Genomic DNA, 22,933 nt, shown 5'->3' on the forward strand with positions numbered 1-22,933 from the left:
AAAATACTGAGTATGTTGCAAAGGAATTATGTAAACTACTAGGTCAGACCAAGTGTCAAACCAAATATGAAGTTAGATTTTCCTCTGCAGTAGAGAGAATAAAGATAAGATAAATAGGATCTGTTTTCCTTACTGATCCCACCACACTAAGAACTGCCAAGTACAGCCTTGGCCTCTAAGTACAAAGGCAATGAGATAATACTCATGGAAACAAAGATCCAGAAAAAAACACCATTCCTCCCAGTCAGAGAACAGAGGAGGGCAGGGCCGAGGAAGTAAACAATGTGAAATAGGAATTACAACTAAATAGTGGTAAAATTACTTTACAAAATGGAAGAATTCTGTAACAACTCATGGAGTTTTCTATGTTGGACTTTTTGTTCATAGATAACAAAATTCACAAATTGAAATGACTGACTTGAAAGACTTCATTTAAAAAATTCCCCAGTGTTTTAAATGAAGGTAAATCTCATGTAAATATTACCTTTTCTTTAAAAAACTTGCAGTGAGACAAGCAGGAGATGAAAATATCATTCTAATTTCACTGCAAAAGCAATAACATAAGGGTTAAGTCATAACATACAGAAAAGCATGCCTCCTTTTATCTTATGTCTGAATATATAAACTGGCAGTCAGACATTCCCCAAGGGGTCCCAGATTGGAGAGGGTGCAGGCCGGGCTGAGGGACACCCCCGCCCATGTATGAATTTCATGCCTCAGGCCACTAGTATATATATATATATATATATATATATATATATATATATATATATATATATATATAAAAAGCCTAAGTGACCGTTTGACCAGTCAGCTGGTAGCTATGATGGCACTGGACACCAGGGGGCAGACACTCAATGCAGGAGCTGCCCCCTGGTGGTCAGTGCACGCCCACAGTGAGAGTGCCGCTCAGCTGACCAACAGGAGCCAGATGCCGGGCTCATGGCTGGTGAGCGCAGCTGCAGTGGCGCAAACCTCTCCCACGGACACTCCCCCTGTGTGCCCCTCCCCGATCTGGACTGGGACTAGGATCTGGACTGGGACTGGGATCGGGACTGGCAACGTGACTGACTGGGCATGAGCCCGCGGCTGCTCTTTGGTCATGGGCGCACCGGTATCACCCTAGGACTGGCGCGGGGAGACCATAGCGGAGCAGCAGCTAGTCTACTGAGCGGTGATGGCAGGCACAGTGGGGCCTGGGCTCGAGCTCCTCCCTGGCCACCTGCTGCTTCGAGCACTGCTACATCCCTTGGGGGATGTTGGACTTCCCGTTTTGGCCGATCCCCACAGGCCAGGCCGAGGGACCCCCACTAGTGCACAAATATGTGCACCAGGTCTCTAGTGAAGATATAAAAATCACTCCTACATCTCCCTCACCTATCTAGGTGTCTGGGATATTGTACATCCTCAATAGGGTTGGGAAAATGTAGGTTTATAGTTGTGAGTTCATGAAACAGAGTTTATTCTTGCATTATTTATTATTGTATTAATTTTCTATATGAGCAACTGTAAACCTACTTTCCCCCCACCCTGTATACATCTGTTAAGTTGACAATGAATCAACAAATCAATCAATCACTTCTTCAAACTAAGAGGTGGCAGAAGAGAAGGCTAAAATGCAAATGCCTTCACAAGAAAGCCAAACCCTCATTGTTAGGTCTAGGATAAAGTGACCATGGCTGTAGAACCAAATAAAAGTGTTAGATAATTATTGGACAGAGCTACCTCTTAGTCGCTTCACATTCATTACTTCTACTTGTCATTGCCATCCACTGTTCTGTCCGGGACTGGTTAATTCGGATTATTTCTGGCAAGGTTTTCTTGGAAACATTTGTGGAACCAGTATCCTTCAAGGAAGAAAAATAAAAGAACCATCAGGAAAACACACACACATGCTGAGTAACAGGCAATCCCGTAGAGCTTGTGGCACAGGCTGTAGATAGGACCAGCCCTCTTAGGCAGTGGGGTTTGGTGGGAGAAGCTATAGAATCAGACTGGTCTGGTCCAGTTCCTAGCTTTGGCCACTTTGCTTGGTCTGAGCCTTAATTTAGCACTTAAAAATGGGATAATACAAAATATTAAAAACAGGAACTCAAACAGATACTTGTAGGCCAATATTTATTGCAGCATTATTTGCAATAGCCAAAAGACATAAACAACCCATGTCCACCAACAGCATCAACAGATGAATGCTGTATATACATGCAATGGAATATTATTTAACCATGAAAAGGAATGAAATTCTGATACATGCTACAACATGGATGAACGTTGAAAACATGCTAAGTGAAATATACCAGATACGAAAGTACAAATACTGTGGTTCCACTTATATGAAGTAGGCAAATTATGCACAAAAAGTAGATTCGGGGTTACCTGGGGATGGGGGTAATGAGGGAATGGGGAGTTAATATTTAATGTTTACAGATTTTGTTTGGAGTGATGAAAAAGTTTTGGAGATGGATAGTGTTGATAGTTGCATTCTACAACATTGTGAATGCAATTAATGCTACTGATCTGTTCACTTAAAATTGGTTAAAATAGCAAATTTTGTAATATATATCTATATACATATTATTATTACCACAATAAAAAATGAGATAATAAGACCCAATACCTATATCCCTTGGATCTTATTAAGATTAAATGATATTAGGTATACAAAGCTTTATATTATAGTAGGTACTCAATAAATACTAGTTTCTTTCTCCTCTTTAACAAGACACAGGTTTTTACTTTTATATCAACAGTTTTTAAACTTCAGCATGCAGCAGAATCACCTGGTTATCTTGTTAAAGCATAGACTGCTGGGCCCATCCCCGCAGTTTCTGGTTTAGTAGGTCAGGGGTGGAGCTCAAGTATATGCACCTGGTGAGTTCCCAGGTGATGCTGATGCTGATGCTGATGCTGCTGGTTTGGAGACCACACTTTGAGAACCATGGTTCTATACCCGTGGTCGGCAAACCGCGGCTCGCGAGCCACATGCGGCTCTTTGGACCCTTGAGAGTGGCTCTTCCACAAAATACCATGGCCTGGGCAAGTCTATTTTGAAGAAGTGGTGTTAGAAAAAGTTTAAGTTTAAAAATTTGGCTCTCAAAAGAAATTTTAATCGTTGTACTGTTGATATTTGGCTCTGTTGACTAATGAGTTTGCCGACCACTATTCTATACAATACTTAAACCAAATGGCTCAGCCAGACATGTCAGAAATCACTGTCTGGAAAGAAAAATCAGTCTTATAATATACATTAGTACTCTATTCCATACTATACCTTGGCCTCCACTGAACTTGCAATAAGTCAAGAAAATTTGCCTCACTTTTGTTTAATCTATACTAATAAAAGCTTAGGTGGCCCTCGCACCCTTGAGCAATGCCCTCATGTCATCATAAGATGGCCGCCCCCATGTCATCACAAGATGGCCACCCCCACATAGTCACAAGATGGCCACCTCCACATCATCACAAGATGGCTGCCACAAGATGGCCACCACAAGATGGCCAGCAGGGGAGGGCAGTTTGGGGCGACCGGGCCTGCAGGGGAGGGCAGTTGGGGGCAGCCAGACCTGCAGGGGAGGGCAGTCAGGGGTGATCAGGTTGGCAGGGGAGGGCAGTTGGGGGCAATCGGGCTGGCAAGGGAGGGCAATTGATGCGATCGGGCTGGCAGAGGAGCGGTTAGGGGGAAATCAGGCTGGCAGACAGGCAGAAGCAGTTAGGGGTAATCAGGCAGGCAGGCAGGCAGGCGAGTGGTTAGGAGCCAGGAGTCCTGGATTGTGAGAGGGATGTCCAACTTCCGGTTTAGGACATCCCCTGGGGGATCCCAGATTGGAGAGGGTGCAGGCTAGGCTGAGGAACGCCCCCCTCCCAGTGCACAAATTTCGTGCACTGGGCCCCTAGTGCTTAAATAAAGACCTTTGAAGAAGATGTGTAACCATGATTCCTAAAGTTCCCTCCAGCTTCTTTATCTAAATCCTGCGGTTCAATCCTGAGGAAGCTTTTTTTCCCCTTCCATATCCCAGGAACCTTGGGACAATAACTTGCTCCCTACTGGCACCTACTCACCATTCCTTCTACTTTCTACTTAGAAATCCCGACTCCTCTGAAGGGCATGACATCAGACTGTATCCTCTGCCTCCCTCTCTTCTACAATCATCTCCCAATGTCCTAGTCACTACCCTTCAATCATTGACAACTCTGGCACCTGGCTGACTGTCTTCCTCAGCACCACCACGCCTGTCATTTTTCTTCCTGTCATTCTTGGCAACTTCAGAATGAACACAATTTATTTCCCACCTTGATCTCTCAATTCTTGATCTCATCTCCAGTCTTGTCCTCTGCTCCACCTCAGCCACGCATGCCCTCAACCAGGGTTTCTAAACCGATGCTTCTGACATTTTGAGTCAGATAATTCTTTGCTGCGAGGGGCCGTTTTGTGCACTGTAGGATGTTGAGCAGCATCCCTGGCCTCTACCCCCTGCATGGCAGTAGCAGCTGCCCCCACCATGCATATCTTGCTGCAGTTATGACAATTATTGGCTCTTTCTCATGCATTACTGTCTCCATATAAAATGGATCATTCTCACTGGCACACAAACATACCCTAATATCACCTCCCTAGACAATAGCAAAACCCTCCCACAGTTCTCTACTCCCCTTCACAACAAAACTGCGACTTGTCACAGCCATGGCTTCTACCTGCTCCCCTCCTATTCTCTGTCTATCCCACTAAGTCAAGTGTCACACACCCCACCCCCACCCAGACAACTCCGTCTTAACAGAGCAAAAACAAACTCTGTGTTCATCTTACTTCACCTCTCAGCAGGATGCGACGGAATTGGCCACTTCCTCCTTCTAGAAACAGTTTCTTTTGTTGGCTGATGAGGCACCCTCCTTGGTTTTCTGCTACCTCAGAAACTGGTCCTTCTCCGGCTCTTCTCCTGGCTCCCCCTCCCTGCCTGATTTCTAACTGGAGAAGTCCCTCCAACCTGGATGGTGTCCCCTCCTCTTCATTTTTACTTTCCCTCTAGGTGACCTTTTATCCAGGCCCCTGGCTTTAGATACCATCCAGAGTTGGATACCATGTCTATATCCTAGCGCTGACATCCTCCCTGAGCTCCAGATTCAGACATCCAACTAAACTCCGGATCACCGCTCCAAGGACATTTCAAATTGGCCCCACCTCACATAACTGACCTTGCCTTATGTCCCTGGCTCCATCTCAGAAGATTCGTTATCCTTTCCTACCAAGCTCTGGCTGACTGGCTTTCTTTCTGTTCCTCACACAGGTACATGTGTTCGTGCACCAGGGCTTTCTATCTGTCGTTCCCTCTACCTGAAATGCTTTCGCTGTTTCTAAGCTGCTCAAGTGTCACTGCCTCTGCCAGGCCTTCTCTGACTGACATTTCTAAAGAAGCCCACCTCAAATGACCCATTTGGTTTGCTTCAGAGCTCTTCTCACTCTCTAACAAAATCTTACTTCTATGTTCATTATCTTTCCTTCTCTGTAGACTCCATGAATGAGGGCAACCTTCTAGGATACAAATAATAGAATCCTTGTATTATTCACTTTCATCTCAAGTGCTAAGAGCTGAGCTGGAGGCACAGGTGTTTGTTGACTGGCTGATTGAATGGCTATGACAGAGCAACCAAGAACAATCTCCTGATGAGCCCAGCAACACAGAGACCTTTGCCTTTCACCATTTTCTGCCCCAGACAACACAGTAAGAGTCTACACAGATGTCAAGTTTAAAACATCCCTGATAATAGAGAAAAGTACAAGTTAGAAAAATAACTATGTATGTTTGTCTCCACAAATTTTCTCAAATTCTTACTTAATAATAAAAAGTTAGTGGGAAAGCAATGAATTTGGTGGTGGTGGTGGTGGGGTCTCATCATTAGGAAGCAAAATGAGGAAGTGAGAATTACATAATATTTTAAAAATGCATTCTAAGAAAGTTGAATATACACAAATGATACAATACTGCTTTGAGATCTAGAGGGAAAAATGTTTTTTTTAAAGAAACAAAATTAATAGATACCTGAGAAGTTGTCACAAAGTTGGCATGTGTTCCAGCAAAAATGTGTTTGACTTGAACATCCACAAGGTCTAAAAGAATGTGATAAATCCATGCTTATTGCTTTTATAAGTAAAAAATAAATCTTTTGGTGTAAATCTAAAACGTCTCTTAAAAATAATCTTTAAAAAAATTTGATGATTACCAAGTTAAATTGACTTACTTATAGGCAATTTATAATCTTCTAAATGGATTTTAACTACAAATGGAAGAAAAGATTAATTTTGAACAGGCTATATGTCATATATTAACTTGGCTGAAAATTTAATTTTACATGCATTTGAGTCATGAAGCCAGGCTAATGTGCTTTATAAGAGGTTTGATTAAATATATAAAAGTGTATTGCTCTGATGGGATCTTCTTTTGTATTACCTTAATCTTTAGAAAAGGTTATCAAATACTCTAGGAATCACTACATAAGAAAAAATGTATATTGTACAAATGAAAAATAACAGCACTAGATGAACCATAGTTCTGTACACTCCTTTGAGAGGAAGCTAAATAATATTTTTCCTCAGTGGCATCAATTAACAGAAAATCATGAGTTAGTGGGAGCATTTATACCATCAGCAGAAATCAGGCAGCTAATGTCAGAGTTTTCTGTCTGGGCCTCCGGATGAGGTGGGCTGCTTGTGCAACTTGATCCATGACCAAAAGACAACACCTTACCAGTGGTGTAGACATACACCAGGGTGTGGTAACTGCAGGAGAGAGAATACATACAGTGAAGATCAGGATACTCATGCTTTCTGAGAAAGATGATGTCTCTTAACACACACACACACACACACACACACACACACACACACACACACACACACACACAGATTTATCTTACTCTAAGTACACAGATCCCTTATCACAATGTCAGTGTTAGAGGGTACCAAATGATGTGGCTAAACAAATGGTAGGTGAACATTACTAATTTTAAACATAGAATATTATTGATGGATCTTTACTATGGTTTCTGTAATTTGTGTTTTATTTTATGAATTACTAGTAGGTAAATAATACTCAAAGTGTTCTCATAACTAGTTTATGCAAAACTCTGAATATACATGCAAATATACGTCATCTTCTACATGCATGAGCATGAGGTTACCAAGTACCACTGTTTTTGTTATACACCCACTCCCCATCCTCCAGCACCTAGTTAGGTGGTCTCTACACAGTAAACTTCAAAATAATCCCTATTAAATAAATGCCTAGGATGAAAAATAAAATAATGAAAAAATTAACCTATATTTGAAAAAAGTAAATTTCAGAAAAGAAAATGATCTGTAAAAAGAATTGTCATATTTTAGGGTTGTAAGCTTTGATAACATCCCATATGAGTATTTCTTTTTTTAAAAGATTTTTATTTGATTTTTAGAGACAGAGAAACATCGATGTGAGAGAGAAACATTGATTGGCTGCCTCCTGCATGCCCCCTATCAGAGATTGAGCCCACAACCCCACATATGCCCTGACCAGGAATTAAACTGGCAAACTTTTGGTGCACAGGACGACGCCCAACCAACTGAGCCACAATGGCCAGGGCCATATGAGTCATTTCTAAGTCATATCCTCTATAATATAAAAGTGTAATATGCTAATAAGGCCAGGCAACCTTCTGGACGAAGCCAGGGCTGCGAGGGAAGCCTGGGTCCTGGGTGCCAGAGTGAAGCCAGTGTCGGCAGCCAGAGGTAGGAAGGCCTACTCTTGCACAAATTTCGTGCATCAGGCCTCTAGTCTATAATAAAAGCATAATATGCTAATTAGACCGGACAGCTGAACGACCTTCTGGACGTCCTTCCAGACGACCTTCTGGACAAAGCCAGGGCTGTGAGGGCCAAGGCGGCCACCATGGCTGCGAGGGCCGAGCCTCTTGCACAAATTTCGTGCATTGGGCCTCTAGTATATAATAAAACCTTAATATGCAAATCGACCGAACAGTGGAATGACTGGTTGCTATGATGTGCACTGGCCACCAGGGGGCAGACACTCAATGCAGGGGCTGCCCGCTGGTGGTCAGTGCACTCCCACAGGGGAAGCGCTGCTCAGTCAGAAGCCGGGCTCACGGCTGGCGAGCGCAACAGCAATGGTGGGAGTCTCTCTTGCCTCTGCTGTAGGCTGGCGGTAAGGAGCAAGAGGTCCCGGACATCCCCGGAGGGGTCCCGGCCTGTGAGAGGGCTCAAGCTGGGCTGAGGGACCCCCCTCCCCAGTGCACAAAATTTCATGCACCAGGCCTCTAGTGTGTGTGTGTGTGTGTGTGTGTGTGTGTGTGTGTGCATGAAAGAAAGAAAGAGAGGAAGGAAGGAAGGAAGGAAGGAAGGAAGGAAGGAAGGAAGGAAGGAAGGAAGGAAAGAAGGAAGGAAAGAAGTTTATTACCTTCCACAATCTATCTGTGAAACTAGGCCATCAATTCTTTCCACTTCTTGTGGATCACTCTTCTTAGCAGTAGGGCTGTGTCCCAGCTGTCCAAAGGAATTGTCTCCAAATGTGAACACTTTGCCATTCTGTTTAAAAAAGGAGAAATTGAACTAATTTCAGGTAAAAAAAAAAGTAATTAAAAAGTTAAAGATTACGTATCAGAACAGAGGTATATGAGAGCACTATGTGAAATATCCTATATAATAAAAGCCTAATGTGCAAATTGTTTGACCAGGAGTTCAACAGCTCGCTATGATGTGCGCTGACCACCAGGGGGAGGTGCGGAACAGGGCGGGCGTTGGCGATGCAGCAGCAGTGGAGGCACTGCTGGCCCCAATGGGCCCTGATGAGAAGGGGACCGCGGCAGGATGGTGGAGCGGGTGAGTGGGCGCTGCCAGGCCAAGGCGGTATGAGCGGGGGCCCGATCGCCCTGCTGATCGCTCACAGACGTTGAACCAGTAGTGGGGGGCGGGGCTGCTTTCTGGCTCCCAGGCGCTGAGGGAGCCGGGTGGAGGGCCTGGCCCCAATCAGTCCTCCCACAGGCAGGATGGTGAAGCAGGTGAGGGGGTGGCACCAGGCCACAGTGGGGCTGTGGGGCTGCGAGGCTGGGGGCATGAGCTGGGGCCCAGTCCCTGCAGGCCACCCCAAGGGACCCCATCCATGCACAAATTTGTGCACCAGGCCTCTAGTAAGCTCTATATAAGGAGGAGGGGTCCTATATTTACTATTTCTAATAGTGAATATAGAGTTAACACATTAAACATAAAATATCATTGGTACACCCTTAAGAATTAGGCATTCTATCTAATAAAAGAGAAACATGCAAATTAACCATCACTTCACTACATCCACAAGCCACGCCCACCAGCCAATCAGGAGTGAGTATGCAAATTAACCCAACCAAGATGGCAACCAGCCACAGAGCTGGAGCAAGCAGGAGGCTAGGGTTGCCCTGGCAGTGGAGGAAGCTAAGCTTCCTGCCCTGGCCGGCCCTGGCCTACGCTCAAGGATACAAAGTTTCAATTATAGAAGATAAATAAATCCCAACAAAAATGGCGGCAGCCACGGAGCTGGAGAGGGCAGGAGGCTTGAGTTGCCCCTGGCAATGGAGGAAGCCAAGCTTCTCATAGCCCTGGCCTGCCCTGGCCTCCACTCAAGGCTATAAAGTTTCAATTGTAGAAGATAAATAAATCCCAGATACCAGGGCCTCCATTTGGGTCACGGGGGTGTGTGGCCAGCTTGCAAACCACCACAGGCCCCTTGCCCAGGCCACCCCATGTCCCAAGGGAACCCCCACCCTGACCCGTGATACCCTTCAGGGCAAACCAGCTGGCTTCCACCCATGCACCAGGCCTCTATCCTATCTAATAAAAGAGTAATATGCAAATTGACCATCACTCCAACACACAAGATGGCTGCCCCCATGTGGACACAAGATGGCCGCCACAAGATGGCCAGCAGGGGAGGGAAGTTGGGAGGGACCAGGCCTGTAAGGGAGGGCAGTTGGGGGTGATCAAGCCTGCAGGGGAGGGCAGTTTAGGGGTGACCAGCCCGGCAGAGGAGGGAAATTGGGGGCAACCGGGCCTGCAGGGAAGGGCAGTTGTGGGGGACCTAGGCCTTCAGGGGAGAGCAGTTAGAGGTGACCAAGCCTGCAGGGGAGGGCAGTTAGGGGCAATCAGGCTGGCAAGGGAACAGTTAGGCATCAATCAGTCTGGCAAGGGAGTGGTTAGGCATTGATCAGGCTGGCAGGGGAGTGGTTAGGGGGTGATCAGGCTGGCAGGCAGAAGCTCTTAGGGGCAATCAGGAAGGCAGGCAGGGGAGCAGTTGGGAGCCAGCAATCCTGTATTGTGAGAGGGATGTCCGACTGCCTGTTTAGGCTCAATCCTACTGGGATCGGGCCTAAACAGGCAGTCAGACATCCTTCAAGGGGTCCCAGATTGGAGAGGGTGCAGGCTGGGTTGAGGGACACACCCCCCGTGCACGAATTTCATGCACTGGGCCTCTAGTCTTACCTAATAATAAACATGTAAATTGACCATACCTCTGCTACCCCCACAGCCAATCAGAGTGATTATGCAATTTGCCTACATACCTGGGTCCCGGGAACCTCCTTGGCACCCAGGTCACTCCCACCCGTCCATCGGGTGGAGGCTTTAGGCTTGAGAAGGGTCTAAGCCTGTGATCGGAGGGGTGGGGGGCCCCCTTCCCAAGCCTAAAGCCTGGGGTGGAGGCTTTAGGCTTGGGAAGGGGCCAACCCTAGGATTGGAGGTAAGGGGGAAAAAATCAATGGAAACATATCCTCAGGTTAGGATAAAAAGAAAAATAAAGAAAGAAATGTCATATCCTATGAAAGACAGATCTTGAAAATGCTTAAAGAAAGTTATTTTTTCATGGTGAAGGGTCTGGAGTCCGTGTTAATGAAAATACCTTGGCGGCTGCGGTGACTGGTAGTGGCTGCAGCAGCAGAGTGATGGGGCTGGCGCCTTCCCCTGATCAGCCCGGCCGCCTCCCGCAAAGGGAGGCCAGACTGCAGCTTAGGTCCGCTCCCAATGGGCCTAAGCGGTCAGTAGGACATCCCCTGAGGGCTCCCAGTATGTGAGAGGGGGCAGGCTGGGCTGAGGGACCCCTCCCCAGTGCACAAATTTCGTGCACCGGGCCCATAGTTTAATACATATTTGTACAATGAATGGATGGACAAATTAATTGGTTCAAAAACTACACTAACATTTAGTATGGGGTTGCTTTATTTATTTGTGCATTCTTCTGAAAATAATCTCTTTTCAAAAGAATTATTTTTTAATTTTATTTTTCAATTACAGTAGACATACAATATTATTTTAGTGTCAGGTGTACAACATATGATTAGACATTTATATACCTTACAAAGTGATCACCCCAGTAAGTCTACTACCTATCTCACACCAAACACAAAATATTATTGATTATATACCCTATGCTGTACTTTATATCCCCATGGCTATTTTTATAACTGGCAATTATAACTAATTTTATAACTTCTTAATCCTTTCACCTTTCTCACCCAGTTCCCCGCTCCTGCTTCCCCCACCCCCAGGAAAAGAAATCATATTAGGTGTTTGCTATCTAGAGCCTCCACTCTTTCAACCCCTTTGCTGAAGCAAGTAAGGGTGAATATCTGCTTCCTGCTGGCACAGAGGATTATGTCCATATAAGAATTCAACAGAGAAACGGCAGGAAGACCCTTACTACTGTCCAAGGGATCACTGATGATTACGATAAAAAGAAACTAGTGAAGGTGTTTAAGAAGAAATTTGCCTGCAACAGTACTGTAATTGAGCATCCAGAATACAGGTAAGTAATTCAGCTACAGGAGGACCAGTACAAGAACATATGCCAATTCCTCGTAGAGACTGGACTGGCTAAGGATGACCAGCTGAAGGTTCATGGGTTTTAAGTGCTTGTGGCTCACTGAAGCTTAAGTGAGAATTTCCTTGCAACCCTTGTCACAAGTTTAATTGTAAAATTGATTTGAGAGAGAGGGAAAGAGCAGGAGGTGGTGTGGGGGGTAAGGAATGAGAGAAAAACATCGACTTGTTGTTCCACTTATTTATGCATTGATTGATTGATTCTTGCTAGTCAAATTAGTTTGATTTCTCCTGACCGGGGATTGAACCTGAAACCTTGGTGTATCGGGATGATGCTCTAACCAACTGAGCTACCTGGCCAGGGCCCCTTGTCACATGTTTAAAAACATCATACATATTACATTTGTATAATGTAACCCAGTGGTCGGCAAACTCATTAGTCAACAGAGCCAAATATCAACAGTACAACGATTGAAATTTCTTTTGAGAGCCAAATTTTTAAACTTAAACTTCTTCTAACACCACTTCTTCAAAATAGACTTGCCCAGGCCGTGGTATTTTGTGGAAGAGCCACACTCAAGGGGCCAAAGAGCCGCATGTGGCTCACGAGCCGCAGTTTGCTGACCACGGATGTAACCAATTGGAATCTGCTTTTAACTTGGACTGGTGTGGCTTCTTCATGCAATAAACTGAAGAACTGAAGAAAGCACCCCCCCATAAAAGTTTACTGTCTATGTATTCTTATAGGAATTTAAATCTTCAATCCATTTTGTGTTTATTTTTGTATATGGTTTAAGGAAATGTTCTAGTTTTATTATTTTTTGCATGTATCTGTCCAGTTTCCTCAACACCATTTATTGAAGAAACTATCTTGTACATTCTTGCCTCCTTTAGATTGACTATATAGGTGTGGGTTTATTTCTAGGCTCTCTATTCTGTTCTATTGATCTCTGTGTCTATTTTTATGCCAGTACCATGCTGTTTTGATTACTATAGCCTTGCAGTATAGTTTGATGTCAGGTGGCATGATACTTGCAACTTTCTTCTTCTTTCTCAATATTGTTTTGGCTATTCAGTCTTTTATGGTTCTATATAAATTTTAGGGTTATTTGTTCTAGTTCTATAAAAAATGCCGTTGGTATTCTGACGGAGATTACATTGAATCTGTAAATTGCCTTGGGTAGTATGGATATTTTAATGATGTTAATTTCCTATATCCATCAGCACAGTATATCCTTCCATTTATTTGTATCTTCTTCAATTTCTTTCTTCAGTGTCTTATAGTTTTCTGAGTACAGGTCTTTTACCTCTTTGGTTAAATTTATTCCTAGGTATTTTTTTGATGCAATTGTTTTTTTAATTTCTCTTTCTTACAAAGTATAGGGAGGGGCTATAGAGTTAAGCCTCGGACTGACCTGTTGGCAAAGCCACAAATAAGTCCCAGCTTAGAGGACACAGCCCTCTTAGCATAATTAAGCATGTCCTTATAACACTCCCTAGATCCTTCCTGGGTAGTTAATGCACTATGGGAGGTGCAGCAAGTGCTGCCAAAACAAGTGAAACTCACAAGAACATTGTAACTATGTTGACCACTACCTTGTTTACCTCTGACTATAAAATAAAGCATCAGCTTGCCATCTCTGGATCTTTTCTCTGTGGCCTTAGCCAGGCACAGGAGATCCACCTAGCCCCAGCTTATACTCTTTGTCTGTCTTTTCTACATCCTTCGCCACCCTCCCTCAGGCTTGCTGAACCCTTGGCTGTGCTGGCATGGCACATGTGGCGCCCAACGTGGGGCTGAGTTCGGGGGAACTACAGTTGTCAGGTGAAAGGAAGCTCCAGTGAAGCACGTGCAGAAAGCAAAAAGGAAGGTAAGGAGCGAAGTTTAGTGATATAATTAGGTGTAAAACATGGGAAATTCAGGATTGCAGGAAAAGAATGTATACGGATCCATGCTTAAGGCTATGCTCCAAGCACGGGGCTGTTCTGTGAGGTATGAACAGCTTTTTGATTTGTTGGATTTTGTGAGTAAAACCTGCCCATGGTTTTCTGAGGAAGGAAAGGTAAATACAGAGGCATGGGAGAAGGTAGGAAAACAACTCTGAGATCATTACATTGCTGAAGGTCCAGAGGAAATGCCTGCTTCTACTTTTAGTCTGTGGTCCCTGATTCGGGACTGCCTAGAGCCCACTCCAGAAGGGGAGTGGAGGAATGTAGCAGGGGAATCAAGCCAGATGAGGGAAGGCTGCCAGAGGCTTCTGACTCCACCATCGGCGCCTCCGCTGCCTCCTCCAGTTTCTGGGGCTACAGCTCCTGTGGGAGAGAGCCCTCTGGACAATGCGCTTCCTCCCAAACATGAACGAGGGTTGGAAGAAGCAAGGGAACAGTGCCAGAGGGTCTGGATGCAAACATTCGGGGAGCTTACTGCTGCTCATAAGCCTCTCCTTTTACTCCCTAAACAAGCAGAAATAAGAATGGTTCCTTTGTCTCTACTCCAGTGAACTCTGTATGAGGCCAGGCAGGCTGGGGAAGATACTTCAGAAAAAAAAGGGGTGGGGGGGAGAAGGATGTTATGATTTCATCGGGCTGCCTGTACAATAGCCTCTGCCAGGTTAGCCCGGTGGAAGGCTAGTAATGATGTGGGGAGGAGGTTGTGTTTTGTATCTTTCCAGAAGGAGCAGAGCAGCCAATTTGGGTGCCAGAGCGTTACGTGCGTCACCACAATGGACCCAGAGAAGCTCCTTGTCCCTTCATTCAAAAGACTGAGAGTTGCCCTGATGACAGCAAAGTGGAAAAGGAAGATAACGAAGGCTACGCAAAAGACCGAGGTGCCAACATGGGGTCAGCTGAAGAAGTTAACAGCTGAGACCCAGCAGATGGTAGAAAAGCAGGAAGTGGAAGCTACTCCCTCAATCATGTTTCTGGCCATGCTAGCATTGGTTAGCTGCCAGTCTTCTGCAAAGTCTTGCGCAGCCAAGTCCGAGGACTCTTGAGTAAAGCAGCAAAAGAAATTTTCATTTAGTAGAAAAATGTTACTGTAGTTCGATTTCTCTACTGTTGTGCTGCATTGGCATTGTTTTGTTAATAGCCAGAGTTTTGCTCTTGATGTTTAAGTTTTAAAATGTTAACATGTCTGTGTTTTGGGTTTTGCATTGGCATTGTTTTGTTATTAATAGAGCTTTGTCCTTAATGTTTAAGTTTTACTTTCATTATGGTAGTTTAAAAATAATAAAAAGGGTGAGATGTAGGGAGCGGCTATAGGGTTAAGCCTCGGACTGACCTGTTGGCAAAGCCACAAACAAGTCCCAGCTTAGAGGGCACAGCCCTCTTAGCATAATTAAGCTTGACCTTATGACGGCTCCCTAGATCCTTCCTGGGTAGCTAATGGGCTGTGGGAGGTGCAGCAAGTGCTGCCAAAACAAGTGAAACTCATAAGAACATTGTAACTATGTTGACCACTACCTTGTTTACCTCTGGCTATAAAATAAAGCATCAGCTTGCCGTCTGGATCTTTTCTCTGTGGCCTTAGGCACAGGAGATCCACCTAGACCCAGCTTATTCTCTTTGTCTGTCTTTTCCACATCCTTCGCTGCCCTCCCTCAGGCTTGCTGAACCCTTGGCTGTGCTGGCACTGCACAACGAAGCTCAAAATTGGTATATAAAAATGCAACCACTTTCTGAATATTAATTTTGTATCCTGCTACTTTACTAAACTCATTTAAGTTCTAATAGCTTTTTGGAGGCATCTTTAGGGTTCTCTCTATATATATCATATCATCTGTAAATAATGGCAGTTTTACTTCTTTTCCAATTTGGATACATTTCCTTTTTCTTCTTTGATTGCTGTGGCTAGGACTTCCACAACTATGATGAATTAGGAGTGGTGAAAGTAGACATTCTTGTCTTGTTCCTGTTCTTAAAGAAAAAGCTCTCAACTTTTCACCATTGAGTATAATGTTAGCTGTGAGTTTATTATGTTGACATATTCCCTTTATCCCCACTTTGCTGAGAGTTTTTTATCATAAATGGATGTTGGATATTTTCAAATGCTTTTTCTGCATCTATTGATATGATCCTATGATTTTTATATTTCATTTTATGTCACTTCTCTTTCATTTCTGATTTTATTTATTTGAGTTCTCTCTCTTTTTTTTCTTAATGAGTCTGGTTTATCAATTTTATCTTTTATCTCTTTTATCTTTCAAAGAACCAGTTCTTGATTTCATTGATCTTTTCTATTGTGTGTGTGTGTGTGTGTGTGTGTGTGTGTGTGTGTGTTTTGCATCTATTTCATTTATTTCTGCTCTTTTATGATTTCTTTCTTTATACTCACTTTAGGTTTTGTTCTTCTTTTTCTAATTCCTTTAGATGTAACCTTAGATTGTTTGAGATTTTTCTTGTTTCTTGAAATAGGTCTGTTTTGCTATGAATTTCCCTCTTAGAACTGCTTTGACCATGTCCCATAAATTTTGGGTCATTGTGTATTCCTTTTGATTTGCCTCAAGGTATCTTCAAAAGATGATTCTTGATTAAAACAACTCTAGATTCATCTTGTCAACTAAGAATGATATAATTCAAATATGCTTTTCAAACAAATAGTAAAAATTATTTTAGATATTTAGTCTTTAAATTTCAACCACAGTTTTCAAGTCTATAACTTATGGCTATGGAACAAGTTCATCACAAAGGAATGTACTATATAGCCAGTATAAAAAGAGGAAGAAAACATTCAGGAAGCCAGCTCATATCTGTACCAAGCAATAAGTGGAACAATATATGTTCTAGTTTGTAATGTGGGTTATTGAAAATTGTAAAAATTACTTTGTACTTTTATAATAATTTTTATCTGTAGAACCACATTACGAATAGTTGCTAAAAGGATTTTCTCCTATTAATCTAATTTAGTGGGTATCTAAAACTATATCCTAAAGCTAAAATTAGCTTTTGTTATAGGATCTTGAAAATTTCATGGTTAATATTGGGTAACTTCTCCTTTTAAAGATTTGTACACTGAATGGATATATTGAGATATTGATCCACCTCTTGATTTCAACAATAATTAATAACTGAACCTTGTGGTAACATTTGATTTTGAAAAATAGCAAGACATTTTGGATTACCTGGGTAAGCACTGCAGTGTGTTCATAACCACAGCTGATATAAATCACATCTAGACTCTTCAGTTTACCAACTGAAACAGGCTTGTAGCTTTGCACTGTTGAAAGAAGTATAAGAAGCAGACTCAGTTATCATGAGTTTTTATATTTTTATAGTTTTTAATATTTTATTACCTTATAATTAATTAACATACTTTTTAGAAGTGAATGAATAACCAGAGGTATTATAAAACAAAGGGAAAGCCCTGTTTGGGGAAAGAATAGCAGTCTTTTTAGCATGTATTTCTGGAAACTATTTAATCTTCGGTAATGCCTGAGTCTATTGCCCCAGAAAGCTAAGCTTTAAGACCTTCATCCTAATTATAGTGTCATCATGTTGTGTTCAATTCTGTCACACAGTAGGTATTTTGCAAATATGTAATAGTAGTTAACAAAATAAAAGAACCTACTTCATGCTGACAGAGTTAAATGAAAATAGATGTAAGTGCTCAGCATGGTACTAGCGCTAAACAGGTGCTAAAGACACGTTAGCTGAATGTAAAAAATTGAACAGGGGAGGACAGGGTCCATGGGGAAGACTTCACAGTGAGTTTTGTTTAAAGGTTGCCAAAGGAACTGGTTATTTCTCCTACTGCTAGCAGGCTTCTAATCCAGTGGTTCCAAAATTTTGCACAACGGAATCACCCATGGCATCTTTGTTAATGATTGATGCCTGACTTCCATCCCCAAACATCCTGATTTAATTGGTAGAGGGTCCAACCAGGACATTGGGATTTTTAAATGCTCTAATGGTAGACAGGATAATGGCCTCCCAAAGGTGTCTATGTCCTTGTTCCAGAGCCTGAGAACTTGTTAGGGTACATGTCAAAGGGGAGCTAAGGAAGCAGATGGAATTAACGCTGCTCATCAGTTGACCTTAAAACGGAGATCACAAGAGTCCTTTAACTGAAGAAACGGGAGGTAGACGTGTCAATGTCAGAATAATGGGACTTGAGAAAGACTTAACCAGCCATTGCTGGTTCTGAAGAAGAAAGGGGGCTGAGTGAAGGAATGCAGGTGGTCTTTAGACGCTGGAAAAGGCAAGAAAGTGGCTTCTGCCCTAGAGCCTCCAGAAAGGAACACATCCCTGCTGACACCGTGATTTTAGCCCCGTGAGACCCACCCCAGACTCCAGACCACCAGAACAACGGGATAACACAACTGTGTTGTTTGAAGCCACTAAGTTTGTGGTAACTTGTCACAGCAACCATAAAAAATTAATGTAGCCCCCAGGTGATTCTAATGTGCCATAAAGTTTGGGAACCACTGTTCTAACCTCTGAGACTGCCCTTGGCGGAGTTGGTCTTCCAACCGGAAAGAAATAATAATTTATTGCAGAAACAAGATTATCTCCTTACCTGAGTCATTTTTCCCGCTGAGGGCCAGCTGCCCTGCATTGTTGCTTCCCCAGCCATATGAAGTCCCAGAGAGGGACAGAGCAAGGCTGTGGGCCCCTCCTGCAGCCACCTGAGCCAGGGGGATCCCCTCTAAGGACCGCACCCTCTGCGGGCTGGCTTGGGAGGGAAACTCCTTCCCCAGGCCCAGCTGACCTTGGCTGTTCTTTCCCCATGAAAACACTTGGCCATCTACAGAAATAAAGAAGAGAAATTCAGAATTGCAAGTAGAAACTGCCACCCTAATTCAAAAAAATCTTTAAAAAATAAAACAGGGTTAAACAAGGTTAAAGTATTCTGGTTAAAGGCAAAGGGGATGGTCAAGATCGCCTTCAGAAGTCGCCTCTAACAACATCCACTCCTCTTCTCCTTCCAAGTAAAGGGCAACTGTGTTCTTTCAGGTGCTCAGGCCAAAAATCTTGGAGTCATCCTTGACTCCTCGTTTTCTTTTACATCTTCCAACCCAGTAGATCCCAAAGCCTCTACCGTCAGAGTTTATACAGAATCCAACACTTCTCACCTCCCCACTGTTAGCTCCTCAGTGACCAAATTACCATCATTTCTGTCCAAAAAAATTAAAAAACAGCACCTTGCTGGACTCCCAGATCCCACCTTTGCCCCCAGCAGTCTGTTTTCCAAAGAATAGCCGGAGTGAGTGACTATTACAGATATGAGTCAGATCGAACCATTCAGGAGCTTCCTATCTCACTGAAGAATAGACTGATTCTTACCACAGCTCACAAGCCCCACGTGCCCAGTATTTCCCACGCCCACTTCTCAGACCGCATCTTCCCCTTACTCATGCCTCTCCATACCCCCTGCTCTTGCTGAGCACACCACTGGTCATGCCCCCTACCTCATCGCCTTTGTTTTAGGATCATTATTCTGGATCAAGGCCTTAGCATCGTATCTCCTTCCCTCCCTTTCGGTCTCTGCTCATGTGTCACCTAAGAGATAGCTTCCCTGACTTCCTGTATAAATGGGAAGACCCCTTTCCTTCACCCAAGCACTTGCTCTCTGTCCCCTTACCCTCACTCACTTTTCTTCAGACCCCTTATCCTTATCTGTTATACTACAAAGCTATTTGTCTCTGTGTTTAAGGGTCTCTTCTCCTACTTCCCTTCTGAATATAAGCTCCCTGAAAGCAGGGTCTTAGGTTCGTTCACTGCTATATCCCTTTGTTAGAAACATTGCAGGCACTTGGTAAATATTTGTGAAATGACTCCATGGGGGGGAGGGGGTGGGAACCAACATTTTATGTTGAATTTGACCAGAGAGGGAAAATTAATATCAAATTTTTAAAAAGTTGCTCTAATGCTTAATTATTTGTCCAGAGAAACGCCACACATCTCAGATTTTTAAGTTATTATATCTAACTTTTATTTTGAACTCTTCTAAGTTATTTCTATCACTGAAAATAATTTTTGAGAACACGCTGCAGAATGTCAAAGTGTCGTGAAAGTGTATGAGAACTCACAGTTCGCCATAGCAAATGCATTGAGTGCTGGGTTCTACACAGCTTTTACGTTCCAGATCAATGTAAAGACAAATCAGTGCTCCATGGAAAAAATTCAAATCATTTCCGTAATTAAGAAGGCCAATTTCTTCAGTGGTTGAGCATCACCCTATGAACCAGGAGGTCATGGTCTGATTCCCAGGTCAGGGCACATGCCCAGGTTGCAGGCTCAATCCGCAGCAGGGGGCGTGCAGGAGGCAGCTGATCATTGATCCTCTCTCATCATTGATGTTTCTATCTCTCTCTCCCTCTCCCTCTCCCTTCCTCTCTGAAATCAATAAAAAAATTAAAAAAAAAAAAAAGAAGGGCCATTTGAGACAACATGGATGTATTTTGAGGGCATTATGCTGTGTGAAATAAGTCAGACAAAGACAAATACTGTATGATCTCACTTACATGTTGAATCTTAAAAAACACACACCAACTACTCATGAATACTAAGAACAGAGTGGTGGTTGCCAGGAATTAGGGGTAAAATGGGTGAAGGGAGTCAAAAGATACAAACTTCTAGTTATAAAATAAATATCATGGGAATGTAATGTACAGCATGGCCACCAGAGTTAATAATACTGTATTGCATATTTGAAAGTTGCAAAGAGAATAAATCTTAAAAGTTCTCATTATAAGAAAAATATTCTGTAACTATGTTTGGTGACAGATGCTAACTAGATTTATTGTGATTATTTCACAGTGTATACAAATATTAATCATTATGTTGTACCCCTGACACTAAATAATGTTGTATGTCAATTATACCTCAATAAAAATACACATTTTCTAATTTTAAAAAAGAAGAAAAATAAGAAAGGAAAAGAAACTAATATTCACTGTACCCTATATGCTATGGACTGTTCAGGATAAATTGTGTACCTTCTCTTACTGAACCTTCTAAACAACTTTTAAGTTATGCATCAATATTCCTACAGATAAAAAAAACTGAGACTCAACCAAGTTAAATAACTTGCCTTAGATCAAATAGCTAGAAGTGGTAGGTAGAAGGAAGAACTATACCCTGGGATTGTCCTCGTTGCATAGCTTACATGGTACAGTGATTAAGAATTTAAGATTGGGATATAAACATATTGAAAGTCTCTGAGCCCAAAAGTCCTCATTTCTGAAATAAGGATACGAATAATGCCTAGGTTCTGTGTTCTTAAATATTTTTATTTTATTTTTTTATTGATCTTAGAGAGAGAGAGAGAGAGAGAGAGAGAGAGAGAAAGAAACATTGATGTGTGAGAGAAGCATTGATTGGTTGCCTCCCGCACACATGTGGCCCAACAGGGGATCGAATCCGAAATCTGGGTATGTGCCCTGACCATGTGGAACCCACCACCTTTTGGTGCACGGGACGACACTTCAATCAACTCAGCCACACTGGCCAGGGCCCAAGCTTCTGTGTTTTAGGCCAGTGGTCGGCAAACTCATTAGTCAACAGAGCCAAATATCAACAGTTCAAGGATTGAAATTTCTTTTGAGAGCCAAATTTTTTAAACTTAAACTTCTAACACCACTTCTTCAAAATAGACTCGCCCAGGCCGTGGTATTTTGTGGAAGAGCCACACTCAAGGGGCCAAAGAGCCGCATGTGGCTCGCGAGCCGCAGTTTGCCGACCACGGTTTTAGGCAATTACATGAGACAACACATGTAAAGCATTTAAGAGGAGCACATAGAAGGCAACTAAGAAATGTTGGCTGTCCCTGGCCCCGGTGTCACAATGACAGTTATGCATAAGAAACCACCGGAGGGACACACAAATGTCAGATGTCTCTTGAAGGGGATCAGAATATGCCAGTTTGGAAGATTATTTTGAGCTGAAGGCAACTGAGAATTAACAGTTGCAGAAAGGGTTCTCTGCCCTCCCTTTATCCACCCAAAGGCAAGGCATACATTTCCTTTTGTGAAGGCGTCCTCTTTGTACCAGGAATGGGAGAGGGACTCGTCACCAGAGATGGAGAGTCAGCATTGACATTAGGGTGTATAACAACCCTTAGTAAAATAACCCTCATCTTCCATTAGTTGCCTCCACATATTTTCAAGTCACTTTCCCACAATTCCTCTCTCCTAGCTCAAACCTCCTTTCCTTTGTTCGCATGGTACATAAGCCCCAGAATCTAACCACTTCTTGGGTTTCTCTTTTCTGTGAACTCCCATGCATGAAAGTATCAATAAAAATCATGTGCCTTTTTTCTTAGTAATTTGTCGTTTCTTATGTTTGTAGCCCTCCAGGTACTGAAACGAAGGAGTAAAGGAGAAGTTTTTCCTCCCTGACACTTGCCATTGAAATTTGGCAGGAGGATGGACAAAGGATCGAGGATGTTGGTAAAAAAAAAAAAAAAAAAGTAGAGTCGTGATTTTGACTTCTCTTTCTTTGATCTAAGTAAAAAAGAAAATAGGCCTCTTTGTCTACCTGAATTTGCCAGTGACGACAAGCCATTCAACAAGGCAAAATGCTGGAAATAAAACCACTACTGGGTTCTGAGAGAGTCAGCCAATCAGGTCAGGTAAGCAGAGATAGTCTTTATGGCAGTGAAATATAAATTAGGCAATACTTAGAGTATAATAAGAACAAAGAAAATTGAAGAAACATATGAAAACAACATCTCTTCTGAAATATGGAGAGTTAAAAACTTCTAAATGCATTAAAGTGAACCCCAATACATTAAAAGCCAACAGGAGATCGAAAAAGCCTTTTTTACCTTTCGATAATGCCAGGGAATGGTAGTCTCCACAGGAAACTTGTATTATTTTTATACCATTCAGAGTTTTTATCTTCCTGTAATAAAAATGAGACATAAAAAATATACAAACTCTATTAATCGTTCTTTAGAATGTATCACTACAGATATTTAAAACATCCCAAGTAATACATTTGGCTTAGAAAAACAATTTAATGTTCTTGTATTTCTGTAGTATCTTTTTTTTTTTACTGAACTGTTTTTAACATGACATCAACATGTACAAAGGTGCAGGGCAGAATTCAAAACAGAATGCAAAAGTGATTTTTACTGGACTTTTAATGCATTATTTAATGTATCAA

The 22,933-nt window shown here is 42.7% G+C and overlaps 1 protein-coding gene and 1 pseudogene across 1 annotated transcript in view; one reads left to right on the forward strand and one right to left on the reverse strand.

Annotated features, from left to right (window-relative positions):
• HERC6 (HECT and RLD domain containing E3 ubiquitin protein ligase family member 6) overlaps nucleotides 1–22,933 on the reverse strand; it is a 66,521-nt gene that overhangs the window by 38,541 nt on the left and 5,047 nt on the right. Inside the window, exons 3-10 of the mRNA XM_054727499.1 lie at nucleotides 22,593–22,669; nucleotides 18,342–18,569; nucleotides 16,948–17,042; nucleotides 8,442–8,569; nucleotides 6,636–6,772; nucleotides 6,036–6,103; nucleotides 1,726–1,847; nucleotides 485–544 (exon numbers count right to left, since the gene is read on the reverse strand). Coding sequence (XP_054583474.1) covers nucleotides 485–544; nucleotides 1,726–1,847; nucleotides 6,036–6,103; nucleotides 6,636–6,772; nucleotides 8,442–8,569; nucleotides 16,948–17,042; nucleotides 18,342–18,569; nucleotides 22,593–22,669 — 915 coding nt within the window. The remainder of the gene's footprint in view (nucleotides 1–484; nucleotides 545–1,725; nucleotides 1,848–6,035; nucleotides 6,104–6,635; nucleotides 6,773–8,441; nucleotides 8,570–16,947; nucleotides 17,043–18,341; nucleotides 18,570–22,592; nucleotides 22,670–22,933) is intronic.
• On the forward strand, nucleotides 8,852–11,916 carry LOC103287953 (eukaryotic translation initiation factor 1-like; annotated as a pseudogene).

Source organism: Eptesicus fuscus, chromosome 2 (genome assembly GCF_027574615.1).
Source record: "Eptesicus fuscus isolate TK198812 chromosome 2, DD_ASM_mEF_20220401, whole genome shotgun sequence".
Taxonomy (NCBI): Eukaryota; Metazoa; Chordata; class Mammalia; order Chiroptera; family Vespertilionidae; genus Eptesicus; species Eptesicus fuscus.